This window comes from Solanum lycopersicum, chromosome 12 (assembly GCF_036512215.1).
Source record: "Solanum lycopersicum chromosome 12, SLM_r2.1".
NCBI classification, from domain to species: Eukaryota; Viridiplantae; Streptophyta; class Magnoliopsida; order Solanales; family Solanaceae; genus Solanum; species Solanum lycopersicum.
In genome coordinates, this window is record NC_090811.1 from 30,306,987 (window position 1) to 30,325,064 (window position 18,078).

General features: G+C 39.3%; 1 protein-coding gene across 1 annotated transcript; it reads right to left on the bottom strand.

Annotated features, from left to right (window-relative positions):
• Positions 1-8,511: 8,511 nt before the first annotated feature.
• LOC138340296 (uncharacterized) lies at positions 8,512-9,878 on the bottom strand. The gene is made up of 4 exons (XM_069292009.1): positions 9,651-9,878; positions 9,383-9,506; positions 9,176-9,274; positions 8,512-8,777 (listed from the first exon to the last, which is right to left on the bottom strand). Exons 1-4 carry the CDS (start codon positions 9,876-9,878, stop codon positions 8,512-8,514), a joined length of 717 nt encoding a protein of 238 aa, XP_069148110.1.
• Between the last annotated feature and the right edge of the window lie 8,200 nt (positions 9,879-18,078).

An 18,078-nucleotide genomic window follows, 5' to 3' on the forward strand; every position in this document is an offset into this window, starting at 1 on the left:
CTCATCCCTGATGATGTCGATATCAACTGTGCCCAGCGGGGTATTGATTTGATCAACGTGCCATGTAGACACACTGGCATACCTGCATAGAGAAAATATCATGCATGGGAAAGGGTAAGTAGTTGTGACTTTAAAAGCCCTCTCGTGCATCACTTCCTATAGAAGCCACGCAAAATCCACCTCGAACCCGTCTATCATTGCCGCCATTAGTACTACTCGATCCCATGTGACGATATTATCAGCGGCTTTAGGGTAAAGGCAGTGGCGGACAATCAACCACAAAAACGTCATCGTGAAAGTTAGGTTGGCCTTCTTGATGGCCCCCTTCAGCTCAGTCACCCAGTCGGCACCCTCTCCATCAACGGACAAGTGCAGGGCCATCCACCTCTTGGTGGTATCTTTCAGCGATGGCTCACGCAGAAATTGTCCATCTTTGACAATCTGTCATCGGTAGTCAAACTCGGCAGTGAGAGGGGTCCGATTAGCATCAACATTCTCGCTGTATAGAAACCAGCAGATAGCAGGCAGGGAGATATCAACTGGAATGCCACGTACTTGAACCTGCTCTAGTGGGGCCTGTTTGGCGGGGGCATCCCACCTATCAATCTGCAATCGGAGAGTCGCTACATAGGATGCGTAGATATCTCGGACCAGTTCTTCACTATAACGTCCCAACGGACGTGCTGTCCACTCCAGTCGATATCTGGTGAAGAGATTGTGGATCTTAGGCATCATCGAGAAACTTCCCATGAGGACCCGCCGCTCTAATGTAAGTGTCTGATTCATAACTCCTTTGTCATTCAGGAACTTTGCATCGGAATAGACTTGTAACTACCCGTCGACACACCACCGGTTGGGCTGATTAGTAACCGGGGTGAGAGCACGAGCTGGTGAACCGGGTGTGGATTCCGAACTGTCAGCCTCATCAGACGAGGTCGACGCTGCAGCGGTGGCGGGTGCGGAGCCTCAGCAAATTTGGAGGCTTCCTCTGACCACAAAACTCCTAAGGAGCCAGATGCTCCTTCTTCATTAGTGGGTGACCCAGAAGGTGTGCCGGCCAGTGTTCGCTCCTCATCAGACTGGGAGGCAGTGACTACGCCGGACACCACCTTTTTAGGTATGGACCTGGAAGCACGTGCAGCACGGGATGGGGTGGAAGTGCCTGGGGACACGTACTCGGGGTCACGCTCATCATCAGAGCCAATGACCAGGCGGGCAAATGTGGCGACAGACTTTGATCGCCCGCGTGCATAGACTCGATCTTGTTTTGGTTCCATAGTAGATGGTACCTATAAAGGATCAATATTAGTACTTGAAGGATCAAACAAGACAAGCAAAACCACAAAAAATAAATAAAAAAATTTAAAATAAAATGACATTGCTATAGTAACAGTGAAATACAACGGACCAGGTGACGGTTCGTCGTGAGTACGACGGACCGTCATGGGGTCCGTCATGTCTTACTTAGACTATGTTTATATGGAGAACCCTGAAGGAGAGTCTCTGACAAGTATGACGGTATGTGCAGGACGGACCGTCACAAGGACGACGGTCCGTCGTAGGTGTCCGTCAGAGGACACTTGGAAAAAAATATGGAGACCCTTAAGAGAGGGGTCTCTGACCATCGAAATGGTCATGCTGGACGGACCGTCACAGGTACAACGGTCTGTCGTAGGTGTCCGTCAGGGGACACTTGAAAGAAATATGGAGACCCTAGAAAAGGGGTCTCTGACCGTCATGATGGTCATGTAGGACGGATCGTTGGGGGTATGAGGCTCCATCATAGTTGTCTGTTTGAGGACACTTACAAAAATAAAGAGAGGCCCTTAGAAAAAGGGTCTCTGACATTCAGAACAGTTGTGCAGGAAAAACCGTCGTAGATATGACGGTCCGTCGCATGTATCCGTTAAACGACACTTAGAAAAAGTGAGAGACCCTTAAGAATAGATCTCTGAGAACCAAAACAGTTGTGCAGGATGGACCGTCGTGGGAACAACGGTCCGTTGCATGTGGTCGTTGGTTGACACTTGGAGAAAAATTGGACAGTGGAGTATTAGGGCGGTTGGAACGAACCCAATGACGGTCCGTCGTGAATATGACGATCCGTCATCGAGGTCTCGTTCTGTAACTCGGTGACAGAACTAGACATGTCCCATTTATCACCTATGACCCAAATCGAATTGGTAGTGTTTTGACCTACATTTGTCTAACCCAAATACCTAGTAAACTAGCAATGCTAAGGCACTTATTTCAAGGGTTTTAACACGGCAATTTCGTAAATTTTTTTTAACCTAGGTCAGATAAAATTTGATAAAGAATGAACGTATCAAAAAGAACTAGACTACCTCTAATTGATAAACAAAAATGCAATATATAAATGAGTAAAAATTAGACATACATACCTGAGATTTTGAGAAAAACAAGAGGAAAATTTACTTTATGATCAAGTAGACACCCATAGCAGCAGCTCTCCAACTAGTAGATGATGGCTTTTAGGATTTTGGAAAATATGGGGAAAATGATTGGTTGAAGAGAGAGATGGTTTTGGAAGTTGAAAAGGGAGGGAAATAGGAGGAAGAGTGAAGGAATGGGGTGAAATGAAGGGTTGGGGGTTTTAAATGTTGAATTTATTTTTATAAAAAACCCAGTCGCGTCGAGTCGGGTATGCCTCATTAAGGACGCGACGATTCCACGACGACGGTCCGTCTCATATGTGACGATCCTTCGTTGGTTCCGTCGCGTGTGCCCTAGTTTGAAAGTAACAGAAAGACGTACCTAGCACGACAGATTCATGCGACGGTCCGTCACAGTTGAAATGGTCCGTCGCTGTATACTTCAATGACTGCTGCTGAGTAATTTTCTGCAGAATTTCCTAGTGATGTGCTTGCAAATTAAAAACCCATGAGTAGAAAATTCTACCATTACTAGAAAGAAAAACAATAAGTATTGGGTTTCCTCCCAACAAGCGCCTGATTTAACGTCGCAGCACGACTAAGGACATTTGATTACTCAGCCTTCATCAGGATGGTATGCCTCTATCATTTCATTCACCGATGCAGTATGCCCAAAATAGAATTTTATTCGTTCTCTATTCACCTTAAACTGAACTCACTCCTTGGTTATTAACTCAAATGCTCCATAAGGGAATACTTGGGTAATCAAGTAAGGGCCAGTCCGTTTGGACTTGAGATTGCCCAAAAGACAAGGCAACACAGAACTATCTAAAAGCACCAAATCCCCAACCATAAACTCTTGTTTTGCACTTTTTTGTTCATTATCCTTCTTCATATTTTCGTTGTGGGATATGGCGGATATTGATTGGAGCTCACCACTCTGCCTCATTGTCCTACAAATATTGAAGGTCACCTCTTCAGTGTTCAACCAAAATTTCATCTGCCCCTTTTTCATATCAACTAAGGCTCTACCTATAGCAAGAAATGGCCTCCCAAGAATAATAGGCACTTCAAAATCGACTTCACAATCAAGAATTACAAAATCTGCCGGAAATATGAATGACTCCACTTTTACTAGCACATCATGGAGTATCCCTATAGGCCTTTTCACCGTTCGATCAGCCATCAGTAGCCGCATCGCAGTGGGTTTTGGGTCACCCAAACCCAACTTCTTGTAAATCGAGAGGGGCATGAGATTTATGCTTGCCCCCAGATCACATAATGCTTTCGCAGAATGTAATGACCCAACTGTACAAGGAATAGTGAACACACCCGGATCTTCTTTCTTTTGTACGAGAGATCTTGAAGCAATAGCACTACAATGCTGCAGTCTATCATCATCCTTGAAAGTGATCGATATTTTCTTTGTAACCAGATTTTACATAAACTTGGCATAACCCGGGCGTTTGTTCTAGAGCTTCTACCAAAGGGACATTGATAGAAAGCTGCTTCAGCATTGTTATAAAACGCCGATATTTACCATCCTCGGTCTTTTTCACTTATCTCTGAGGGAAGGGAGGTGGTGGTCTAGGCATGGGAATTACATTCATAGGGACTTCTACATCTTTTCCAGTTCTCTCTTCTGCTTCATCACTACCCTTTACCACCTAATCATCATCATTTCTCACATTTTCCTCATTAGACGGCATAGGTGGGTCAATGGTTTTCTTACCACCCCGAGTAGTGATTGCATACAGTGTACATCATTTTTCGGATTTTAGACAGTTTTGGTAGGAAGAGTGCCCGGTTGCCGTGTGTTCACAGTCGCAGATAATTGGTCAATTTTCAACTCAATCTGCTTAATCGATATTGCATGTGTATCGACTTTTTGCCCAATACCTGCTAAATCACACCTTAACTCTTTAATTTTCTCATCACTAGCATCGAACCTCCTCATCATTTTGTGCAACATATCCTCAACTTGTGCCATACTATCTCCATCATCCCTAGAAGTAACTTCACGATTTTGAGGAGGGATATATGGCCCATTCCTATCATTTTTGTTACTGTAGTTACCCCAGTTGAAGTTGTTGTCGCGGTTTTAGTTTCCATCTCGGACATAATGACCCTCACGGTTATAGTTACCATAGATCCGACTTTGGTTCCCTTGACCTTGGCGCCAATTATCCTGATTTGAGCCTTGGGCGCTCGGTCGGAAACCCCCCGTCTACTCATTTACTGCATAGGAGTCCTCCGCATAATAACATTCATCATTAGGAGGTGGTGGTTTAAGCAAGTAGTTAACTGCATTTATCTTTTCTGCACCCCCAGTGATATGTTTTAGTACCAACCCATTCTCAGTTCTCATCTGAGCCATTTCTTCACGAATCTCATCTGTGGCTGGGTTGTGAGTGGACTGCACTGCGAAGGTATTTCTCCCGGTATCTGATTTCCTAGTACTCCAAGCTTTATTGTTCCGGGAGATTTTCTCTAATTTTTCAGCAATCGCAACATAAGGACACTCCCCATAACATCCACCTGCTATAGTGTCCAACACTGCTTTGTTATTATCATCCTGTCCCCAATAGAAGTATCCCTTTAGTGACTCATCATCTATACGGTGATTTGGGATGCTTCTAATAAACGAGGTGAATCTATCCCAAGAACTACTTACTGACTCACCTGGTAGTGCCACAAAGTTGTTTACTCTATCTTTGTAGTTTAGTTTCTTGGAGACCGGATAGTAGTGTGCTAAGAAAACATCCCTTGGTTGATTCCAAGTGAAAATTGAGTTATAAGGGAGCTCAGTTGAACCATATAGCAGCCTCTCCCGTTAGTAAGAGGGGAAACACTCTAAGCCCTATTACATCGAAGTCCAAGTCAGGCCTCCCTACATAGCTTTTACACACTGCCCTTACCTTATCTATATGGGCATGTGGATCCTCAGAAGGTAGCCCTGAAAACAAACCTCTGGCAGTGAGCAATTGCATCAGGCTACTAGTTACCAAAAAAGTATGGCCTGGTGGTAAAAGAGGCAAGACAAGTGGCCCATCGGAGTCTGCTATGTTGTCATAGCCGCTGTAGTATGCTTGGTGCCGTGGAGCGGGATTTTGTCCCCTCTGTTGGTGTTCACCCGAAGCATCGGGTAACAAATGACCATGAACATCAACCGGAGCTTGGATGTTCTGGTTTGGATCATCATCATTAATTCCCAAGTTTCTATTCATGTTGCGTAGTGTATGCTCTAATTCATGATCGTAAGGAAACAGGGGTTCTCTTCCTCTCCGTGTATTTGGCATACAAAGAGGATGGTTCTGCACCAATCAAAAACAATAAAACAAAGTAAAATCAATAAAATATCAACTAAACTATAGTAATAAGTTTAAGTTAATCTAAAAGCTACTTTCCCCGGCAGCGGCGCCGAAATTTGATACGCTCAAACTTACTTCTCAAATAAGAAGTAAAGCGGTCGTGTCAAGTAAATAACCAAACTAGTGAGGTTGGGATCGTTCCCACGAGGAAAATAGTCTAGACTTAACTTCAATTTATTACTACTATTGTTCAGTCAGTTACTTCCTTGGAAAGCAAAATTGATAAAAAAAAAGCGGGGGGGGGGGGGGGGGGGTGGGGTGGTTTCTATGCCTAATTAAATGAAAATAACTAGCGAAATAAACGGGGACAACTAACAGCTTCGAATGTTGGAGTTAAATCAATTAATCAAAGTAACTAGGGTTAATGTGTTCCCCACAGGTTCATAACTTGATAAGTCTAACTATAACAATTTTTTCCTAGTATTTTGCATGCAAAGTGATAAGCTATGTATTTCTAAATCCTTGGTCCGGCATCTAGAAAATTTCACTCCGCACCTTGGTCCGGCTACGTGTGTTGCTATCCTAACCCTTATCTTTACCTCATATTAAGCATCGTATTCGATATTTGACTAAGTTATTACCTCGTACCAATCAATACTAGCCTATTAGATAGTATACACTAAATGTATGTTGATAATTCTTTTCCTATTATCTACCTCCTTGGTCCGGCAAGTAGCAAAAAAGCAAGTTCAAACGTTGGCCATCCGTTAAAAAGGCATCTAAACGAAAGAATTATCAATACATGCAAGACACTATTCTAGAATTGCTATTTTAGTTAGGTTTTACCTCATTATTAGCCTATGGTTCCCACAACCCTAGTTATGGAGTTTAGTTACCTATAGTCATAATTACAATATTCAAATATGTGATATAAGAATACATGCACTTACTTCGATGAGAAAGAGTAAATCTAAAAGTTCACTTGATTAATCAGCAAAAGTCACCAACAATCAATGATAAAAGTCTCAAGATAATCAATAATCTCTCAAAGAGTCTAAAAAATAATCAAGAGTCTCCCAATATTCAAAGGTCTAACAATGATCCAGAGTCTAACCTCAAAAACGAGGTTTTTCGAACTATTTATAGAAAATAAAAACCTAATTAAACAAGGACTCTATTTGCTGGAAATCTGTCAAAAACGCGGCTGGATCGACGGACATCACGACGGATCGTCATGGTCACGACCGACCGTCATGGACTCCGTCGTCCCATACTTGATGAAATTTCTTCTGCTGCTCTCTTTATTACCCTCGACGGCAAGTATGACGGATCGTTACGAGCACGACGGTCCGTCGAGGGTCTCCGTTCCAAAACACTTGAACTCTTGGAATATGGGTACTGTGCTACTTATCTAATCTTCATGACAAACCAACAGGACGGACCGTCACAGCTACGATGATCCGTCACGTTTTCTGTAACCCCACACTTGGTCAAACTTCCCTATCTTCCTTCAGCAGCTTCACTACGCTGCCACCTACGGACCGTCACAAGCATGACGGATCGTCACAAGCTCTGTAGGTGGTCTCTTCTGCATTTCTTCGCTCAAAAACCTCTGCATTCATCATTGGACAGATTTCCTGCAAATAAGGAGAAACTTATATAAAAATTAGCACAAAAAATCTTTTGAACACACTAAACTTAAGGAAAAAGTATTAATAATACCGTGAAACCACGGTATATCACCTTCCCATATATACGTTGGTATTTGGACATACCTATGGAAGTCTTCTATGTTGTCTGGTAGTCCAAAAGAGAATCATCAAGTCTCCTTGACCAATCCGTTCTACTAGCATTCACTGTTTTTGCCAAAATCTGTTTAGTTTTCTGTTTGACACCTCAACTTACCCACTTGTTTGAGGATGGTACGGAGTGGCCACATTATAGCGAACCCCTTATTTTTCCAATAATCCCTTAAATAGATTGTTGCAAAAGTGGTATCCCCCTTCACTGATAATAGCCCTTGCGGTGCCAAATCTAGAAAATATGTTCTTTTTCAAGAACGCAATGACACTCTTCCCTTAATTATTCGCAAGTGTGATAGCTTATACCCATTTTGACACATAATCGACTGCCACAAGAATGTACTTCATCCAATGAGAACTCACAAAAAGGCCTATAAAGTCAATGCCCCGCATATCAAACAATTCAATCACAAGAATGGGATTTAAAGGAAGCTCTTGCTTTCTCGAAATGCCACCAACTCTTTGGCATCTATCACATGCCTTTGTGAACTCATGAGTATCTTGGTGGATGGTTGACCAATATTAGCCACATTGCAAGGTCTTATGAGTAGTCTGGACATCACTATGATGTCCATATACAAGCGAAAAATGGCATGCCTCAAAAACACTCAACATCTGAACTTCCGGCATAAAACACCGAATAAGCCCATCGACACAACTCATATATAAGTATGGCTCATCCCAAAAAAACTTTTTTACATCATGCATGAACTTTTTCCTTTGATGAAAGGACAAGTGCGGTGGGGCGATATCACTAGCCTTATTAATTCGCAAAATCTGTGAACCATGGAATCAGGTCTTGGGAGGCAGCCGGTACCTGCTCATCAAGGAAAGTATCATCAATTTCAGCCTTTTCACCTAACTCCCTTATTGTTTCATCTTCTAATCAGGACAAGTGATCAGCAACTTGATTTTCGGTCTCTTTTCTATCTTTCATCTCAAAGTCAAATTCTTGCAATAGTAATACCCAATGAATCAACCTCGGTTTCGCATCTTTCTTTGCCATCAATATCTCAGATCAGATTGATCAGGGTGCACTATAATCGTCGTGCCAAGCAAATAAGAGCGAAATTTCTCAAAAGCAAAGACAAATGCAGGGAGCTCTTGTTCAGTCATGGTGTAATTCTTTTGGGCTTCATTAAGGGCTTTACTAGCATAGAAAATGGGATGAAAGATTTTGTCCCTTCTTTGTTCCAATACCACATCAAGATCAAACCCACTCGCATCACACATCACCTCAAATGGCTTACTCCAATCCGGAGAAACTTTTCCTTCAACTCACCAAATGCCTTAAGACAAGATTCCTCAAAATTAAACTTACACTCTTTCTCAAGAAACTTGCACAAAGGATGTGCAATCTTTGAAAAATCCTTGATGAACCTCCAATAAAAGCCTTCATGCCCAAGAAAACTTCTCATACCTTTTACAGAGATGGGTGGAGGAAGTTTCTCTATCACCTCAACTTTAGCTCAATCAACATCTATACCCTTCTCTGAAATGCGATAACCCAATACAATACCTTTTTTCACCATAAATTGACATTTTTACCAATTTAGCACAAGGTTGCAACACTCTTTCTCAAGCAACTTGCACAAAGGATGTGCAATCTTTGAAAAATCCTTGATAAACCTCCGATAAAAGCCTGCATGCCCAAGAAAACTTCTCACACCTTTTACAGAGATGGGTGGAGGAAGTTTCTCTATCACCTTAACTTTAGCTCGATCAGCATCTATACCCATCTCTGAAAGGTGACTACCCAATGCAATACCTTTTTTCACCATAAAGTGACATTTTTACCAATTTAGCACAAGGTTGCAATCTTCACACCTCTTAAGTACCTCGGACAAATGACTCAAACACCGCTAAAAGAAGTCACCAATCATTGAAAAATCATCCATAAACACCTCAATAGTGTCCTCCACCATATCAGAGAATATCGACATCATAGATCTTAAACGCGAAGGTTTCATAAGGACAAGTAAAAGTGGTTTTCTCTTGATCTTCCAATGCAATAGAAATCAGATTATAACCTGAATAACCATCAAGAAAACAGTACCACCCCTTTCCTACAAGTCTATCAACAAGGACATAGGAAAATGCCCCTTCTCGGTCCATGGATTTAATTTCTGATAATTCATCCATACCCTCCATCTTGTCACCGGCCTTATCGGAACAAGCTCATTTTTCGCATAAGGGACCATAGTCATTCCCCCTATATTAGGTACACACTGAATAGGGCATACCCAACTACTATTGGTGATTGGATATATCACTCCAACGTCCAACAACTTAATGATTTCCTTCTTCACCACCATTTGTAGAGGTGGATTTAAACGTCTCTGGTGCTCAATACTTGGCTTATTATCGCGCATCAGTTGGATTTTATGTGAAAAAATCCCAGGAGGGATCCCGATAACATCTGCAATGGTCCACCCAATAGCTCTTTTTAACCTTTTTAACACCTCCACTTAACTCTCAACTTGATGCACATTCAAATCTGATGCAATAATTACCAGCAAAGTGTCACCTTTTCCAAGAATACATAACTCAGATGAGGTGGTAGAGCCTTAAGTTCTACTTTTGGAGCCTCTTCTATAGATGGTTTTGCGGGTGGAGACTCGCGATGCTTCATGTCTAACTCTAACTTCTTTGGTTTATACCGAAAATAACCTCAATCAAGTGCCGCAACCAATGACCCATACTCTTCAATGCAATCACTATCAAAATTCATGATCACTGTCGCTAGTGCTTCTACACCCAGATGCACTTCTATTTTTACCTCAGATGACTTTTCAACCCTGTAAGATATGGAAGATACCGATTGGTTCTCGCCACTCTACCTCATAGACCTACAAATGTTGAAAGTCACTTTTTCATTATTTAACTGAAATTTCATTTGCTCTTTCTCCATATCAAACCAAGGCTCTACTCTTAGCAAGGAATGGCCTCCCAAGAATAATAGGTTCCTCGAAATTAACCTCACAATCTTGAATCACAAAATCAGCCAAAAAAATGAATGACTCCACCTTTCCTAACACATCGTGGAGTATCGCAATAGACCTCTTCACCGTTTGATAGGCTATCAGTAGTCGCATCGCAGTGGGCTTTAGGTCACCCGAACCCAACTTCTTCTAAATAGAGAGAGGCATGAGATTTATGCTTGCCCTAAGATCACATAATGCTTTAGCAAAGTGTAATTACCCGATTGTACATGGAATAGTGAAAGCACCGGGATCTTATTTCTTTTGCACTAGAGACCTTGTAGCAATAGCACTACAATGCTACATTCTATCATCATCCTCAAAACTGACTGATCTTTTCTTAGTGACCATATCTTTCATGAAATTGGCATAACCAAGCATTTGTTCTAGAGTTTCTATCAAAGGGACATTGATGGAAAGTTGTTTGAGCGTAGTGATAAAACATCAGTTTTTACCATCCTTGGTCTTTTTCACTAACCTCTGTGGGAATGGAGGTGGTGGTTTAGGAATGGGGGTCACCTTTTGGGATACCTCAGCTTCTTTTCCTGTTTTGTCTCCCACAAACCTCCACTACCTCATCATCGCCTATTATACCATTTTCTACACCAGACTGCATCAGTGGGTCAATGGTTTGCTTACCACCTCGAGTTGTGATTGCCATACAATGTCCATCATTTTTTGGATTTTGAACAGTATTGCTAGGAAGAGTGCCCAGTTGTTGTGGGTTCATAGTCGAAGATAATTGGGTCATTTGCAACTCAAGATGCTTGATCGAGATTGCATGTGCATTGACTTTTTTCCCAATACTTGCTAAGCCATACCTCAACTCTTTAGTGTGCTCATCGCTAGCATCAAACATCCTCATCATTTTCTGCAACATATCCTCAACTCGCATCATACTACCTCCACCATCCCTAGGAGCAACTTCACGATTTTGAGGTTTAACATAGGGCCCACTCCTATCATTTCTGTTACCATAGTTACCCCAATTGAAGTTGTTTTCGCTGTTGTAATTCCCATCTCGGACATAATGACCCACTCGATTGTAATTACCACAGTTTCGACTTTGATTTCCTTGACCTGGGTGCCAATTCTCATGATTGGAGCCTTTGCGTCTAGTTAAAAACACCTCGTCTGCTCATTTACCGCATAAGAGTCTTCCTCATAGTAATATTCATCAGTCGGTGGTGGTGGTTTGGACAAGTAGCTCACCGCATTTACCTTTTCTGCACCCCTAGTGACCTGTTTCAACACCAAACCAATCTCAGTTCTCATTTGATCCATTTCTTCACGAATATCATCTGTGGCTAGGTTATGTGCGGATTGCACTACAAAAGTGTTTCTCCCAATATCTAACTTCCTAGTTCTCCAAGCTTTATTATTTTGGGAGATTTCTCTAACTTCTAAGCGATCTCAGCATAAGAATACCCCCCATAAGAACCACCCGCTATCGTATCCAGTACTGCTTTATTATTATCATCTTGTCCCCGATAGAAGTACTCTTTCAGTGACTAATCATCGATGCAGTGATTGGGGACACTTCTCAAGAACGAAGTGAACCTGTCCGAAGAACTACTGACTGATTCTCTCGGTAGTACCGCAAAGTTGTTCACCCTATCTTTCTGGTCTAGATTCTTAGACACCGAGTAGTAACGTGCTAAGAACACATCCCTCAATTGATTTCAAGTGTAGATTGAGTTATAGGGGAGCTCTGTAAACCATATAGTGGCCTCTCTCGTCATTGAGAGAGGAAACACTCTCAACCCAATTACGTCCATATTCAAATCAGGCCTCCCTACACAACTCTTACACACCTACCTCACCTTGGCGATGTGAGCATAAGAATACTCAAAAGGTATCCCTGAAAATAAAACTTTAGCGGTGAGCATTTGTATCACACTACTAGTTACCACGAAAGTATAGTTGTGTGGTAGGGGAGGCTAGACAAGTGGCCCGTCAAAGTCAGTAATATTATCATATCCCCTATAATACTCTTGAGGGCGTGGAGCGGGAGGTTGCCTCCGTATTTCACCTTCCCCATGATTTTCAGGTAATAATTGATCATGAGCATCAACCGGTGGTGGAATTTTAGGGTTGTGATCATCATCGAGAATACCCAAATTTCGGTTTATTCTGCGCAGTGTACACTCCACTTCGGGGTCGGGTGAGAGTATGTAATTCTTCTCTACTCCGCGTACTTGGAATACACGAAAGTTAGATCTGCAGGAGACAACGACAACGAGAAAAAGTAAAATTAGGAAAATGTTGACTAAACTTCGGTGATGTGCTTAAAGTTAATCTAAAAAACACTTTCCCCGGCAGCAACGCCAAAATTTGATACGCTCAAATTTACTTCTCGAAAAGAAGTATGTCGTATCAAGTAAAGAAACCAACATGAGGTTGGGGTTGATCCCACGAGGAAAATAATTTAAACTTAACTTTAACCTACAATTACTTCTATTTGATCATGTCCTTTCCGAAAACAAATAAAAGGGGGGTTTTAAATAACAAAAGGAATTAAATATTTCTAATTAAACAAGTAGCAAGTATGAATATTTGAGATTTATCAAGTGATGAGAGTAACTAGGAAATAAGTGTTCCCCACAGGTTCATAACACGGTAATTCTAGCTATAACAATCCTTTCCTAGTATCTTGTATGCAAAGTGGTAAGTTATGTATCCTTAATTCCTTGGTCTGGCAACTAGGGAATTTCACTCTGCACCTTTGTCCGGCTACGTGTGTATTCTTTACTAAACCTTACCTTTACCTCATATAAAGCATCATAATTGATGTATGGCTTAGTTGTTACTTCGCACCAATCGACACTAGCCTATTAGATAGTGTATACTAAATCTACGTTGATAATTCTTTTCTTATTATCTACCTCCTTGGTCCATTAAGTAGCAATAAGGCGAGTTCTAAGGTGTGCACTCGTTAAAAAGACTTCTAACGAAAGAATTATCAATACATGCAAGACATTATTCTAGATTTGTTATTTTAGCTAATTTTACCTTTTTATTCACCCATGGATCCCACAACCCTAGTTATGCATTTGGTTACCCATGTTCATAATTACACAACTCATATTAATTAGACAAGAATTCATGTACTTAATTTGATGAGATTGAAGAAAATCCAGAAAATTACATGAATTCGAGAAAATAATGCAATAAATGATTCCAAAAAATGAAGTATTTTCAAAAATCCAATATTCAACAACCATATTACAAATCAGAATAATAACCAAGAGTCTAACCTCAAAAATGAGGTTTTTACCAGTATTTATAATAAAGAAGTCCTAACATAAAAAGGAAATCTATTTAAGAAAAATCTGCCCAAAAAACAAGTTTGAGTCTACGACCGAACCGACGGACCGTCGAGGCCACAACAGACTGTCGAGGCCCCCCGTCGTTCCACTTAGCTTCTTTTTCTGCTGCTTTCTTCTCCAACTCAATGTTACCATCAACGGACAAGGATAATAGTCCGTTGAGAGCACGATAGTCCGTCGATGGCTTCCATTTCTTTACACTTAGAATCTTTTCAAGTCGGTACTAGAGCTACTTTCTATTAACGATGACGGATGTGCAGGATGGTGTGTCGTGGATATGATGGTCCGTCGATAGCTTCCGTATACCTACACTTAGTAACAATTCCCCTATCTTCCTTCAGCATCATTTTTCTTCAGACGACGGTTGCCACCTACGGACCGTCGATGGCTCCGTAGGTCATCACTTCTGCAATTTCAGCACAGTTCTTCCGCATTTTCCTTCTGGACAGTTTTCCTGTAAATAAAGAGAAAAATACATTAAAACTACTATAAAAAGGCTTTATACACACACTAAACTTAAGGAAAAAACATAGAAAGTACCGTGAAACCATGGTGCATCTATAAACCTTCATCAAGGTAATGTAACATGAAATTTATGGATAATCCGACCGCTAACCACGAACCTGAACTACAGTCTATGCATCAAACGATGAATTATCAGTTGCGTTCATCGATCCTGGCACCAGATTTCTCGAAAGCTAAAATCTTTCCACTTTCTTAAATTTGAGGTGTTACACTCTTCTCACATTTTGGCTTGACTTCTGCATCCAATTATTCTGTAAGATTTGGAGCGCTAGGTCGTAATCATCATTCCATTCAGTGTATCACCAAAGTGTCTTTTCACTCGCTGAATTGGTTTAGTTCATGGGCTACTTAGCTACAATGTTTGGCGAGCTGGAGGCTCACTCGACGAGTCACTAAGTGGCTTTTGCAAGCTCCTACTCTTTAATTTTTCAGCTTTTCCAACTTTTTTGCTTTTTTCGCATCACAATGTCCTTGCCTTGTTCTTAAGCCTCTTTTCTACACATAAACAAATCAACATCAGTTATGCACACAAAATAAGTGTTTAAGACACTAATTCATTACAAACATTTTCTAAATGAGTCAAAATTCCTGACGCATCAACGTACTACATTTATAATTCAATGACATCTCTAACGTTGTTATTGCTTCTGCAGGGTGTGCAATTGTTTATCAACAATTGGATAGTGATTTTTCCCTCCAACATATTTTTTCTTGGTTAAAATAAATAATAAAATTTTGTGTACAAACAGCTCAATGTTGGGTATATATATAGTAGATCCAGTTTAGTTGCACGTAGGTACTAATCAAATCATATGTAATTCAAGACAACATTGACCAATGAAAGTCAAATATACATTGAAAATGGAGAAGGCCTAAATTTCTAATCTACAAATTAGAAGAGTTCAAAAATATGAATTTTAGGGCAACAAAAAATTCATCTAGCTAGTACTTAGAAGCTACACTAGAAGTTTATCTTTGTCTCAATACAAATTTCTTGTTAGTGATTGGCAGCCCTTGATATCTATTCCTACACAATGATATTGACAATAGCTCAATCTGCGAGGAAGATGTTGTGGATTGTTTATTATTGATCGAGAAATCGACTCAAGGTTCAGTTTGTACAAATTTGTGATCGGGGACACTATAAATCTTTTTTAAAAACATAATTACCAAAAATAATGTTTGAGCTGAATTATTTTCTAGTGGAGTCAAAGATCATGACATTTGTGAGAATTTGAAACGTTTAAGGTGAATTTTATCCATGCTCTTTTGGGTTCTTTTGTTGTTCTTTATTGTTTTTTAAATATCTCTTTCTTTCTCCGAGATCGTCATAGATAGATTCTTTTGGTGAGTGAAGTAAAAACAAAGATGAAGAGGCGTTTTTCTCGGTGTTTGGTCATAATATTATCAAGCTTTTGTTTGGATAAAAAATTTTATTTTTTCGTTTTTGGACCTGGTCGTTAGATAGACCTGCTATACGATATTAAGGATGAACAAAAAATCACTTATAGTTACTAATTTACCTATCATTAATGATTTTTAAATTAGTAACTATAACTACACTTTTTATTCATCCTCATTTCAATAAAATGAAAATATCGTTAATATCCTAAATCAAGTCCAATCTAATGACCAGATCCAAAATCAACAAAATAAAAACTTGACCAAACAAAAGTTTGATAAAATCTTGACCAAACGCCTTTTCATCTTTGTTTGTACTTCAATCACTAGAAGAATCTAGCTATAATGATCTCGAATAAGGAAAGATATATTAAAATTCAATCAAGAAAAACAAAATAAATTGAAAGAGCAACAAGAAACTTACCTTAGACATTTCAAATTCTCACAAATTCCATGAATTTCCGACTCAAATAGAAAACAATGTAACTCAAACTGTGTTTGGTAATTAATTTTCAAAAAATGATTATAGTGTCCCGAGTCACAAATTTGAAGAACCTAAACCTTGAGTTGGTTTATCTATTAAATAATAAACCATTCTCAACATTTCATGATAATAGATTGTATTTATGTCAATACCACTATGTAGCAATAAATATCAAGTGCGGTCAATCACCGACAAGAAACCCATATTGATTCAAAAATAAGCTTCTAGTGTTGCTTCAGATTACTTGCTAGATGAATTAATTTATTGCCCTGAAATCCATATTTTGGAATCTTCTAATTCATAGATTAGGAATTTGGATCTTCTACATTTTCAATATAGATTTAACTTTCGTTAGTAGATCTTGTCTTGAATTATATATGATATGATTAGTACCTACATGCAACTAAACTTGATCTACTATCAGTTTAACTAAGAAAAAAGAATGAAAATCACAAAGTAGGAACAAATTCATTCCTTTCCATTAGAGTGAATTGAGAAATTGCTACAACAATGAATAGTGTAAAGAATGAGCTAATACTCTCCTTTATATACATGCCCTATCTGAAAGTTATACACTAACTAAACTAATCTTCTAACTAACAATTATTTATTGGTTGTTGTAGCTGACAATTAATAGATAAGGGTGGGCATTCAGTATTTCGATTTAGTTTCGGTTTTTTATTCTTGTAAAATGTATACTGAATGTCGAACTAAAATATTTCAATTTGGTTCAATTTTTGTTATTTTGGTTCTATTTTTATTAATTCGATTCGATTTTTTTATTTTAAATTTTCAATGGGCATGTTTATTGGGATTTTTAAAATTCAGACTAACTAGTAATAAAAATAAAAATTAGAAAAAAAATGAAAGAACAGAAGAAAATTAGAAAAACAAACCTGATTAGTCGACGATCGGCTGGCCGCCGGTCGCCGGTCTCTGCCCATCTGAAGTCGTTAACCGTCTGAAGTCATTGCCCGTCTGATTTCTGAAATAGCTGGCGGCTGCTAGGAAGGATGAAGAATGAAGAAACTTGAAAGGAACTAATATGGAACTTGTAAGAATGAATTGAGGAAGAGGAAGAGCAGGGTGAATTAGGGTTTCCTACTTTCTATAAAGTAAAAATAGTAAAGTATAAAAGACAAAAAGACAAAAGTTAAAAAAGTTACTTTTTACTTTTCAGATTTTGTTTTCTTTTTTTAAATAATTATTTTACATAAATAATATATATATATATATATATATATATATATAAATTTAATATAATATTTTGGTTTAAATCGAAATACAGAAAAACAAAAAAATACGTACCGAAAAACGAATCGAAATACCAAAAAGTACAATAATGTAAACCGAATACCAAAACGAAAACCGAAATATCAAAACTAAAATACCAAAAAAATTTGATTCGGTTCGATGTTTTGGTTTTCCGATGTTCATGCCTACCCCTATTAACAGATTCCTTTATATATAAACAATATGATCAAGTTACAACACCTACTTCGTTACTCCCCCTTAAGCGGGTGGGTATAAAAACATCTAAGACTCCCAACTTGGATACAATATTTATACAGATGGAATAAACAAAATCGAGGTGATCATTGATGTCACCTACCCAATTAACATATGCTTAGGTACAATGAGTAGTTAATTTCTTTGGGAAAATATGAATACAATACTGGAATGTTTCTTTAAGTTATTGTAGGATGTTCTTGAAAGACTTCTAGTGAATCACAAAAAGAGAAGTATTAAACTGAGTAAGCTTGTTGACTGAGTAAGTGATATCAGGTCGAGTAAATCAAAGGTAGTAAAGCTTACCAAGAACACTTTTATTCGCATTGCCATCAGTTTTAGA